This window comes from Gallinula chloropus, assembly GCF_964237585.1.
Source record: "Gallinula chloropus genome assembly, chromosome: 2".
Lineage (NCBI taxonomy): Eukaryota > Metazoa > Chordata > Aves > Gruiformes > Rallidae > Gallinula > Gallinula chloropus.
Window position 1 is genome coordinate 146,162,669 of NC_140086.1, and position 12,263 is coordinate 146,174,931.

General features: G+C 50.7%; 1 protein-coding gene across 1 annotated transcript; it reads right to left on the reverse strand.

Moving 5' to 3' along the window:
- Positions 1-1,523: 1,523 nt before the first annotated feature.
- LOC311189112 (patched domain-containing protein 3-like) lies at positions 1,524-6,351 on the reverse strand (the record flags this gene model as incomplete). The annotated part of the gene is made up of 5 exons (XM_084260692.1): positions 1,524-2,153; positions 2,221-2,741; positions 4,527-4,672; positions 5,237-5,358; positions 5,677-6,351. The coding sequence occupies 5 exons, from the start codon at positions 6,349-6,351 to the stop codon at positions 1,524-1,526; spliced, it is 2,094 nt and encodes a 697-aa protein (XP_084116818.1).
- Between the last annotated feature and the right edge of the window lie 5,912 nt (positions 6,352-12,263).

Consider the following 12,263-nt stretch of genomic DNA (forward strand, 5'->3'; position numbering starts at 1 on the left):
ATCTCGACGCCCCTCGCCCTCATGGAAGGGTGACGCGGGACCGCGAGGGCCGAGCTCCGGCTGCGGTCGGGACGTGCCGCTCGCTGCGGCGGAGGCGCGGAGCGGGCGCCTCGGCCACATCGCTGCCGCGGGGACCCCGCAGCGGGCGCGGGCCCGGCGCCGGCGGCAGTGCCCGCGCGAGGCCAGCAGAGGGCGGCGGCTCGCAGGCAGCAGGCGGCCGGCGCGTTGCGGGGCCTGGCTGGCGGCTCCGCACAGCTCTTCCCGAGGGCCTGGGAGCACCCTGGTGGTTTCCCTAAGGCCGGTTTCCCGATTCACACTCTTGGTTTCCTGCCACTGAGGCCTTGACGTGACTTCCAGCGCGCTGTCCCCGAGCACAGAGACCACCTCATGTATTATCGGCTCTTAGGCACCCTTAACCAGGCAGCTGGTCTTCCATGTAGCCCATTGAGGATGATGATGGAGCACGTGTCCACCTGCAGCCCATAGAAGACCCTGTGCTGCTTCTTTCTCAGCTGTCTGGACAGAGCTGCTGCTTCTTCAGAGAGGCCCCATGAGGAGCAGTGGGGGATAAGAGCTCATGAACACCAGCCCTGTAAGTTGGTCAACTGATGGATGTGCCTCCAGTGGGGGAGCTCGGTAAATCGGTGACAAATTATGACTTGATTACAAGTTAGAAGAGCGCCCCGTGTATTATTCACTGAAAGCTCCTCTGCTGTGTCAGTGTGTCACAGGACGGGCTGTCATGAGTGAACACAATGAAACTTGAGTGCAGTTTTAGGACCGACCAGCTGAAACCTGGGTTGCTTTTTGATTTGGTCCTCAAACCGGGGTGGGTTGTCTCAAGTGAAACCTTCCCTTCCCTTGCCATGCCATAGCACTGGGGCTTCCACAGTGGTTACTCAGGAGCTCCCCACAAGTCCAGTCACCTACAGCATCATCTCCCTTTGCAAACTGCAGTCAACAGAAGCCAGGCACACTCTTCTTAAAGATACAGGATGTTTATTTAATCTGAGTGAAGAAAAGAGGTTTGAATAGAAGATGTGAGCCAGCTGGGCTGCGTTACGGCACCAAGGTGAACGCTGTCTGTCAGGCTGGGGCAGGGGCGGTCTGTATAGCAATTTTAATACCTTCAATAAACAAGTCCCAAGAAAATACTCAGTGACATCACAGCCAATGTTATATTTATTAATCTTACAGCCAAGCACGGGCAAAAATAGGGAAATGCAAATCCATTCTGCGTGTTTTCAGTCCTTTGGTTCTTTTCCTGCCTGGCTCTTCTGGAGCCTGTGCTTCCCCGTTGTTTGTGTTTTTCTGCCCTTCAGTTTCTTCATTTCTCACACTCCTTGAAAATCAGTGCATTTTAATCTCCGCATCATAAATATATAATAAATGCAAATATATTCCATTTAACTTAATCAAGGGCAATCTTTGTCATTTCTAAACCTAAACTCTAGATTTTTAGGTTTGGTATCGCGGGGTGATCTGGTGTTGGGTTTTGTTTGGTGGGGTGAGCTGTCAAAGTTTCAAAAAAAGGTTAAAAACACTGGAATGAAAACAAGGCCGTGAAGAGCCCCAAACAAAATCACAAGGAACATGATCTTGAAAAACGTCCTGAAGATGTAGGTTTTTGCTGCAGCCAGGACAACTACTCCCAGTATAGTAGAAACTGCACCTTGTAGTATAGGGTAGCCCAGCAGGGACAGAGCGTCAACTGCCCTTTTATTGGCGGACGACTCTCCACTCGTAACAAAGGCATAGGAAATATGAGCCGAAAAATCCACGGAGAACCCTATGCAAATGACCAGGTTGATCATGGATATGGAATCCAGATTGACTTTCCAAAACGCCATGAAACCAGCAACACCAACTATAACAGAAGCGATGGCAAAAGTCACCCACAAGCAGCACAACGGGTTGGGAATAAGGAAAAGGGAGACGACGAGCATTGCCCCAGCAGCAATGACAATGTTCTGAATGGTGTTCTGCACTACCACCAGGTACTGATCGTAGTAGATGAACGCTGGGTGGTACACCATGAATGGAATACTGCACTGCTTGGCTGTCTCTCTCAACTGATTGAGAAGATTCTTCTCATCAATGGCTGAGGTCACGTTCACGGTCTGGATGAAGAACTGTGAAGCTTCTATTTTATCCTGAGTCCTGCTTTTTGATTTGGTCCTCAAACTGGGGTGGGTTGTCTCAAGTGAAACCTCCCCTTGCCATGCTGCCCAAATATGCTCCGTACAGCAACACCACAAGTAGCTGGATCCCTTTAGTTCTGAAGAAAGGGCCATAATACTTTTTAAAGAAGATACTCATTGGATGCTTGCCTTCTGGCTGAGAAGGCTTCCTAGAGCAGCTGCCTGTGCAGCAAGCGTTGTACAAGCAGGACGTCTCAGCCCCATCTTTCTCCACTTCCACCGGCACGCATGTTAGCCGGTGTCGGTTTCCTTGCTCCCTTTTATGATTTAGGACAATACTTGCCCCAAAGAAGGTCATGGTATATATGTAGCAGAAGACAAAAGCAGTGCCTGTATAGAGACAAAATGATCTCACGGACGGAAAAGCAGTCCAGGTGCCAATGAAGAAGGCCAAAACATCCGTGAGAGTGGTGATGGTCACAGAAAGGGCTGCTTCTGCGTAAGTCTCGGCCAGCAGAGTTTTGATGTTGGATTTCTCTTTTTTCCTCAAACTTTGTTCCCAGGAAGCGATCATGATGAACATGTCATCAACACCGACTCCTGCAAGAGGAGAAAAAGTTAATGCTTCACTGCAAAAAGCAGCTTCCACTAACACCCAAGGAAAGCACAGAACTAATCCCATTCAAGCCCTTTTCTGACATCAAAGTCAGAAAAGTAAAGTCAGGATATTCACATTGCTTTAGGGCTGAGGCCGGATCAACAGATACAGGAAAACACATCCTTTCTGTGTCGCTGAATGTCTCACATTTCAGAAACCCCTGGTGACCTGATGGGTTGCTGAGCCCTCACCCTCCTCTGCTGAAGCACTGAGCACACCTAGCCCATCTCTGACCACGTTGCATCTGCTGTCCACGTCTCCAGTAATACAGATTACAGAGATTTAAATAAATTGTTTATTCTGATGCTCATCTGGAAGAGTTCCCCATTACCTCTGGAATCTCTTCTTCATCACTGAGGCAAATTAGACCAGTAATATCTTTCTCTGACTTCAGCAGACAGGGAGAACAGTTACTTTCACATGGGAGAACAGTGATCCCAGTTCTCCAGTGGTTTGGGGGTTTTATGCTCTTTGCTCTCCACTTTTCTTCTCTCCAGTTTACCTTTGAATATTTCTTCATGAGTTATGTTTGTTTATCTTTACGTTTATACTGATGCTCCTGCTTGTATTATCCACCAGTCCTGGGAAACCCTGCCAGGAAGGCTACAGGTCAGACCTTTCACTATTTTGCCAATTGTACTTAATCTTCTATTCCCTAAAAATTAACCATGCAAAAAGGGGAGGCAAGCCTGCCTGGACAGAGGAGCAAGCGCAGACAATACAGCTAAGCATAAAACAGAGAAAACCACTAATTGTAGCCTGAACAGGGAACTGCCAGTAGACATGCAAAGACGAGTTAAGTCACCAGATAATAGGGGATGGCAGCGAGCCAGGCTGCTTCTGGAGGGCAGGCAGGCTTCAAAGCCATTGTCTAATGGACTGATAATTTGGTTGTTTTAACACCAATTAGACAAGTCTGCATGTCATTTACACCAGGTAAGGATTTTAAAAGCAGTAATCTGCTTGCAGCAACATTAACTCCTGGTATTTGGATAGTGCAGTGCTGTCTGTCAAGCAGTCGGTGCAACTGTGATGCTACTAACTTCCTTGCATTTTGGGAGGAGATGGTTGCACAAATGGTACATCACTTCACTTGTACAGCTACGTGAGATCTTTTGGACACAGTCAATATATCACAGAGGAAATTTCACCTCTTCACCAAATGAGATGGATTTCTACTTGAAATCACAGACAGTCCAGCTCACTGCTTCAGGCACGGTTTTACCTGAGCAAAGACTACACTCTGAAAATGGGATACAAAAAGTTAGGGCAACTCACTTCCCAGAGTCACCTCAGAATACAGGTACTGGGTTAAGCCAGTACAAGTGGAGCACGAGCTGCACACGGGACACATGTTCCAAGGTGTCCCTGTTGAGCTGCCTGGAGGTGCCACTGTTGAGCTGCCTGGAGGACGACTAACAGCAGAGAAGTGAAGATATCTCCCTGTGTTGCAAAAAGTGGTAGCCAAGAGGTGGAGGCTTTGGGGGAGGCTTCTGTACCTGCTTAAACTGCCGACAAATTCAGTAGTCTCACAGAACAGCCCTCACAGCAAACTCTTCTGGGGTAGACAAACTTACCCAGAGCTAATGATACATATAAATGCTTTCTGTACTATGCCTCTAGGAAAGAGAAGAGGACGAAACAGGGAAATACGGTGAGGAAGGAGCTCAGAGAGGCTCCACCTCCACGGTCTTTCTGTCTGAATCCGAGTCGCTCTGTCTACTTACCGAGAATAAGAAATGGTGCGTTTGCTACAGTGACCACAAACGGCACTCCACAGAAGAGCATCAATCCAAAGCTGCTTAATACAGCTAAGCCGGCAGAGACCACTCCACAGCACGCGAGCCAGACATTATTTCTTATACAGCTCAATCTGAAAATAGTTTGAGGAGCATCTTAGTTACGTGTCAAGCATTTCACCAGGATGTTTGGCATGGCAAGTGCACAGATAGCAACGACTGTCTGTGAAAAGAACTCTTGATGCAAGCTGTGATCTGTAGGAGAGCTCTCAATTCTCCGTGAGCTGTGGAACCCTTTCATAATGAAAAGCATTTACTCTGTCAGAGTGTTTTTCAGTTATTCAAACAGTTCCCCAACCATCTGCTACAAAAAGGATTCTTATGAGGCAGGGACTACAGAAAGGTCTGATGGCTTCAAAGAACTGACAAATAGATCCGAGCATTCGGAAAGCTCTGCGTGTCTGAACCAAACACCTGTTCAGGTATTCGTCTGGTACTTTCCATGAACACCATTTAAGCAGTTGGGAAACACACACCCAAGGAGGAGAGAATCAGCAAGGCCATACACACTGCCTGTTACTCCGTGAAGCCTGCAGCTTCAAGAATGACTTTGCTTTACAAGCGCAGAAGCAGCTTAGGCAAGGTGAAGAAGAGCAGAGGTCACCCCTCATCGATCCGTAGCTTAGAAGAGGTTTTACCTTAGGCAAGAGACGATGGAAAAGGTTATTGTCAAGAAGTATGTTACAGAGAAGAGCGGGATCACGCTCTCGGTATTTCCTTCAAACTCCCGTTGCCTCGACAGTGAGGTAAAGTAAGTCACCTGCCAGGGAAACAAGGAGGAACATGAAGCACTCGCGGCTCTTTTTCTCGGTCTCTACACACACGCACCGGCACCGATAAGCAGCGTGGTGGCACGGCGGCACTTCCGCGGCCCTCGCAGCCGCCTCAGGCGCTGCCTGCACCCAGCGCAGGCCAAGGCAGGTGCCTGGCATGGGCAGCGCGGAGCGGAGGGCGCTGGAAGCCCCGCTGGGAGCGCGGCAGACAAGCCAAGAGACCGACCCAGCCTCTCGCCACCCTCCACCATCGGCCTTCTGGCGACGGGGTGGCCCCTCTACGGCCGCGGACCCCGCTGCCTTACCTGGACTGAGGCGAGGCGCATCTCCTCCAGTTCGGACGGGATGTCCCGCAGGAACTCCTCCAGCCACCGCTGGCTCTCCGCCGCCGCCGCGGGACCGTCCTCCCGCAGGTAGTACAGCAGCTTCAGGGCCCGCGCCGACAGTACCCTCCCGCCAGCGTCCGTCTGCACACCGCCCAGCGCGGCCCCCAGGAAGGTGCGGCCGCTGAGGGGGAAGGTGAGGTTCTCCAGGGCAGCGGCCGCCGCGTCGCTGAGCAGCGGCAGCAGCGGGTTGGCGCTGGCGCAGGTGTGGCCGCTGCGGGCGCACACCTGCTCGTAGCCGCAGGCGCGCACCGCCGCGTCCAGCTGCAGCACGTCGAGCCGCGCCGGCCGGGCCAGGACCGAGCTCCCTTCCGCCGCCACGGCCACGAGAGCGGCGTAGGCGCCCTCGGTGGGCAGCCGCGGCGCGGAGAAGCGCTGCGAGTCGTCGGTGGGGAAGTGCCGCCGCACGAAGTCGCGCTCGGCCTTGGCCGGCCCCCGCGTCGGCGTGAACTGCCCCTCGATGTCGTTCGCCTGCCGCTGTGGCAGGAAGAGGAACCCTATCCCCAAAGCTGCCACCAAGAAGAATTCTAGGATCACCTGGCAGTAGACCAGGTTGTGGGTGATCCACAGACATTGTATCAGGCATGAGGAGACCATGTTCATCTCAATGGTTTCACAATAAAAAAACAAAACAAAACAAAATAAAAAACCCAAGAAAACCAACCATAAAACTGACATTTTAAAGCCCAGCAAGGCAGAAAATAAAAATTGACCACTTGTGCTAGCCAGTTTCTGCCCCCTCAGGACCTGGAGACAATCTCTGGTAATGGGGAGGAGGTAGGAAATGGCCTGGTGGCAGGCGATGCCTGGTTGAGTACCCAGTGCATTGGGCACAGGTAGGTGCCTGCAGGTTAACTCTTCGTGAGGCTTGTGGGTTTGTCTGGCTTATGGCATGGGAAGATGGCTCCAGTAATGCACAGTTCAGTGTGGTACGTGTCAGTCTTTTCTCCAAGAATCTGCATTCTTGTCCTTGTTGCCCAGCCTATTCATGCATTTTATCTTAAATTCTAATAGGATAAACTCTGAAATATTCCATGGGACAGGGCCCGGAACTGGACTACAGGGCTTCCAGCAAGTCAAGCTTTCCTGTGTTTTTGGATGAAAGCACAACCTCTCTCCTGAGAGGTTTACTGGATGGAAGACTACTCGAGAGAAAGACAAAACTGAGTGCAGATCTCCCTTTCAATGGGCATGTGTTTTCTGCTAGGCTAGTAGATAAAACCCCCAGGTGATACTGCTACCTTTTGCAGCCAGGTTTGGCAAAGAAAGTGGCTGCTGTTCTCTTTCTTTCATAATCCAGTTGACAGTTGTTGGGTGTGTGCTGTGGTTAACAGGATCAGTGGCTTTTCAGGGAGGCTTCATACAGTTTGCATTTCCCCACTGGCTTAGAAGGGATTTGGAGGCGTGATGCTAAAGTCATGGTGTTTCTCTGTGCGTGTGTTTGCAGAACGCAGGGACTTGGATCCAGATACTGTAAAAGATGAAAAGATAGGAAAGAAGAGAATTCAGACTTCCTGGTTAGAACACCATCTCTGAACTTTGGTGCTTAGACTGACTTAGGCTGTATGTTAACTGTAATCTTTTTCTCAGTAGTGGAAACAAAATCAAATCTGACAAATACAGGTTGAAAGTACCTCATGAGGACTGTGACAAAATGCAGATATGGTTTCCTTGTGTGGATGTCAGGCAGTGCCAGTGCCTTTGCTGTGGACATTTCCAAGTGAGGTCCCAGTGAATTACAGTTTGGGAATATTACTACATAGGTCCATATTCACAGTAGCACATTTTTTGGGTGTTTCCCAGTGCTACTGGAGTGGTGACAAGCAAAGCAGCCATAGGCCTGACAAACCAAGAAGAGAGCTGAGTGGGATACCCAATGCTGTTCCTGCCTGTGGACGTGATCTGTGGGGACTGAGAAAGAGAACCAATTAACTTCTGACATCCCCAGTGAACTCCTCTCTAAATGGTGTCAGAAAGTGCCTAAGACAGATACATTGTCCACCTCAGGCCCACATAATCCAGTCAAGAGCAGCTGTGGAAACCAACTATGAATGAGAAATAAAACCAAACAAGCAGGGCCTGTTCAGGTGGGGGAGTTGCCTCCCTGTTGAACAGCACGCAGGGTCAGACCATTTCCTAGGAGGGTTGGAGACCTGTGTTCACAGAATCACAGAATCACAAGGTTGGAAGAGACCTTTGAAGATCATCGAGTCCAACCATTCCCATCCTATGCTAAACCATATCCCTGAGTACCTCATCTACCCTTTTTTTGAACGCATCCAGGGAAGGTGACTCAACCACCTCCCTGGGCAGCCTGTTCCAGGCCCTGACAACTCTTTCAGTAAAACATTTTTTTCTAATATCTAATCTAAACCAGCCCAGGCACAGCTTCATGCCATTTCCCCTTGTTCTATCTTCTGTCACCTGGCTGAAGAGACCATTGCTCACCTCTCTACAACCTCCCTTCAGGTAGTTGTAGGTGGTGAGAAGGTCTCCCTTCAGCCTCCTCTTCTCCAGGCTAAACATCCCCAGCTCCCTCAGCTGTTCCTCATATGATTTGCCCTCCAGCCCCTTCACCAGCCTCGTTGCCCTTCTCTGCACTTGCTCAAGGACCTCAATGTCCTTCTTATGGTGGGGAGCCCAGAACTGCACACAGTACTCAAGGTGTGGCCTCACCAATGCCGAGTACAGGGGTACAATCAGCTCCCTAGACCTACTGGCCACACTGTTTTTGATACAAGTCAAGATGCCATTGGCCATTGGCCATTGGCCTTCTTGGCTGCCCAGGCACACTGCTGGCTCATATTCAGCCTGCAGTCAACCAACACCCCCAGGTCCTTCTCTTCCTGACAGGTCTCCAGCCAGTCTCCCCCAAGCCTGTAGCACTGCATGGGGTTGTTATGTCCCATGTGCAGCACTCTACACTTGGCCATGTTAAACTTCATCCCGTTGGTCTCAGCCCATTGGTCCAGTCTGTTCAGATCCCTCTGAAGAGTCTCACTAGCCTCAGGCAGATCAACACTTCCTCCCAGCTTAGTGTCATCTGCAAACTTACTGAGGGAGCATTCAATCCCTTCATCCAGGCCATTGATAAAGATGTTGAATATGACCAGACCCAGGACTGAGCCCCGGGGGACGCCACTCGTGACCGGCCTCCAGCTGGATTTGGTTCCATTCACCATCACCCTTTGGGCCTGGCCATCCAGCCAGTTTTTAACCCAGTTGAGGGTCCACCTGTCAAGGCCAGTGGCAGCCAGTTTCTCAGTCAGAATGCTGTGAGAAACCGTGTCAAAGGCTTTACTAAGTCCAGGTAGACTACATCCACAGCCTTCCCCTTGTCCATTAAGCGGGTCACCTTGTCATAGAAGGTGATCGGGTTAGTTTGACAGGATCTACCTTTTGTAAACCCATGTTGACTAGGCCTGATCCCCTGGCCATCTCACATGTGCTGCATGATAGCTCCCAAGATGACCCTCTCCATGATCTTCCCCGGGACAGAGGTCAGGCTGACAGGCCTGTAGTTTCCTGGATCCTCCTTCTGGCCGTTCTTATATATGGGTGTCACATCTGCCAGCCTCCAGCCGAGTGGAACTTCCCCAGTCTGCCAGGATTTCTGGTAGATGATGGAAAGGGGTTTGGCTAGTACATCTGACAGCTCTCTCAGCACCCTCGGGTGAATCCCATCTGGCCCCATTGACTTGTTAGTGTCTAACTGACACTGTTCAACCCTACCCTCTAACCAGGGTGCCAGAACCTTCTCTCCTCCACAGTGAGGCCCACCAACCAGCACAACCACATAACTGCAGGGCAGTTGTACCCCGCAGGAAGCCCAGAGAAAGCAAGCATTCAGCCTCGCTCTCCCTCAGGCATGGCCCAGGAAGATTGACAGGTGCAGGCAAGGCTTTGGTCATGGCTTGAAGGTCACAATGGCTCCAGGGCTGAACCAGCTCCTGGCCCAAGAAACAGCAGGGTAGGGAGAGCACACTCGGTTTCTGGCAGGTGGTAGATACTCCACAGTGCTTTGAAATGCAGAATCAATCTATGCCTGGCTGGTGCGACTCCCTGTTGTGCTACATTTTGTGTCTGAAAGCTGCCTTTCAGTTTGCCTCTTCAGGCTCTGTTCCCCTCTCCTCAGAGCAGGAGCCAGCTGTAGCTGTGCTTGCCTGTCATCTTTGCTCACAGACTGTGAGAATAGTTACTTACCTGCAAGGGCAGGCTGGCTGTCCTCAGTAATGCAGAGAGAAACATGTTCTGCTCTGCCTTCCAAACCTCTCCTGGGACTGAAAGTGATTCAAACAATTCTGTAGAGTCACAGAATTTGACTGGCGCTGCAAAGGCTCTGTGGGCCCCATGTCATCTGCGCCCCTCTCAGAGGAGGGCTGGCATGGGCATTAGGCCAGATTGCTCAGGGCTTTGTCCAGCTGAGTGTGGAGCACCTCCAAGGACAGGGCTTCCAGAGCCTCTGGGCAACTTGTTCAGTGTTTGATAGCCTTCATCATGATTCCACCCGTCCTCCCCCCTGCCATGTTGTCAAGGTTTTGGTAGCTGGGCTGCTGGGAGGGCCCTCTGAGGAGAGACCAGAGGCTGTCCTGAGCCGGTCACAGATGGTTCCAGCTGGCTTCAAAGGATCCTTGGCAGGACACCCTCATGGGGAGTCTGTGGCACCTCTGTGAAATTATCTTAAAGGGGTGAGCACCAAGCAAAAGGAGAAACAAGGCCTGAGCAGGAGGACAAAAGAGAGAAGACCATGCCTGGGCTGGACCTGGAGCTATGGGGCTGCTTGAGCAGGAGCCAAGAGGTGCAGCCGGAAAGGGTTGCTGCCAATGAAGGAACCACCATGCACATGCTGGTCGCAGTCTCCTGGGCCACCCAACACCTCACCAAAGGGGCTGAGCATAGTGTGTGGTGAAGGGACTGAAGAGCTAAGGGTGGGGAGAAGTGGTGTCTGAACGGAAGGAGATAGGGGTGATTGTCCTAAGGGCTGGTTGGTTGGTTTCTCTCTGCCTTCATACCAGAATGTGTAATTAAACGATTGTTAACTGGCAAATGAATTACAGTAATGGAAATTCCCTGTATGAGGATAAATTGTTTTTCCTGTGACAGTATGTTACTGGAATCTCTCTTGATACAACTTGTGGCAGTTGGTTCTTGTCCTTTCCCAGGCACATCTCCTAGAACAGCCTGGCTCTGTCTTCTCTGCACCTTTCTATCACATAGCCAAAGACAGCATGAAGATCCTCCCCAGCCTTGAACTTAATTACAGACGGAATTACAGCTTTCTTGGCCTGGTACGTATGTGCTTCAGGACCCCAGCCATCATGGTGGCTCTTCACTGGTCTCACTCCAGTAGGCTGAGATTTGTCTTATACTGGGGAGCCCAACCTTGAGCATAGCAGTACCAACGAGGTGTGCTGTGCCGAATGGAGGAAGAGAATCACTTCCCTTCAAGTGCTGGCTACTCTTTTGCTAATTCAGCCCACTGTATGGTTGGCTGTTGCCACCACAATGTTATGTTGTTGACACATGTTGATACACTGCTGACTCATGCCTAGGTGGGTAGCAGTATAGGCTTAAAATAAAATTAATGTCTAAATTCTTACGACATAAGGTGGAGGAGATGTCAACAATCTCAGCTCCATGAGTATTTATTTCCAAGCACGCATTAATGAAAATCCCTATCTGTTCTGTGTTTCTTTGGCAAAAATATCTCTGTGATTTCTGTTGTTTCAAGAAATTGTGCCCAAAATAGTACCCAACAATGACAGGGTAGTTGCCTTGCCTTGCCTTGTCTTGCCTTGCCTTCCTTTGCCTTGCCTTGCCTTGCCTTGCCTTGCCTTGCCTTGCCTTGTCTTGCCTTGCCTTGCCTTGCCTTGCCTTGCCTTGCCTTGCCTTGCGTTGATGAGGCAGGAGTGCTGTGTGGACTGTCCAGCTACTGCCTCTGTTTGCATGCATCCCTGGGTGAGACAGGTGGACGTCGCTACCCCTGCTAGGCAGTGACAGTCTGTGGCCCCGGGGTTACATGACTGCAGATGACATGGGAAATGCAGCACTTTAACCCCCTGTATCCAAAGCAAATAGTCTATTTGTCAAGCTGTGGGCTGTCACCTGGGAGATGTGTGTCCTCTGTGCCCTCACTAGCCAGAGTGCAAGAAAGAATCGTGTTTCAGGGAAATGCACACACAGGATCATGGGTATGGCCTGATTATGAGGGTGGCCAGATGGGAGGTGAATTCCTGGTTTCCTCCTGGGTGTCTTATCTCTTCAGAATACATAATTCCAAAGAAAACCTGGAATTTATTCTGCAACCAGGACCCGGAACTAACAGATGTTCATTCGCATTGAAGGTCTGCTCTTCCTCTCTTTGGGAGCACATGGTAACTCTTGCAGTTGCCATCTGCTGAGAGCTGGCAGGATGGGTGGCTGCAGTAGGGCACAGGTGCAACACAGAAGCAGCTGTGTTGTGCAAAGAGTTGTTGCTGCCTTACGTGAGCTGGCAGTATGTGTTAGGC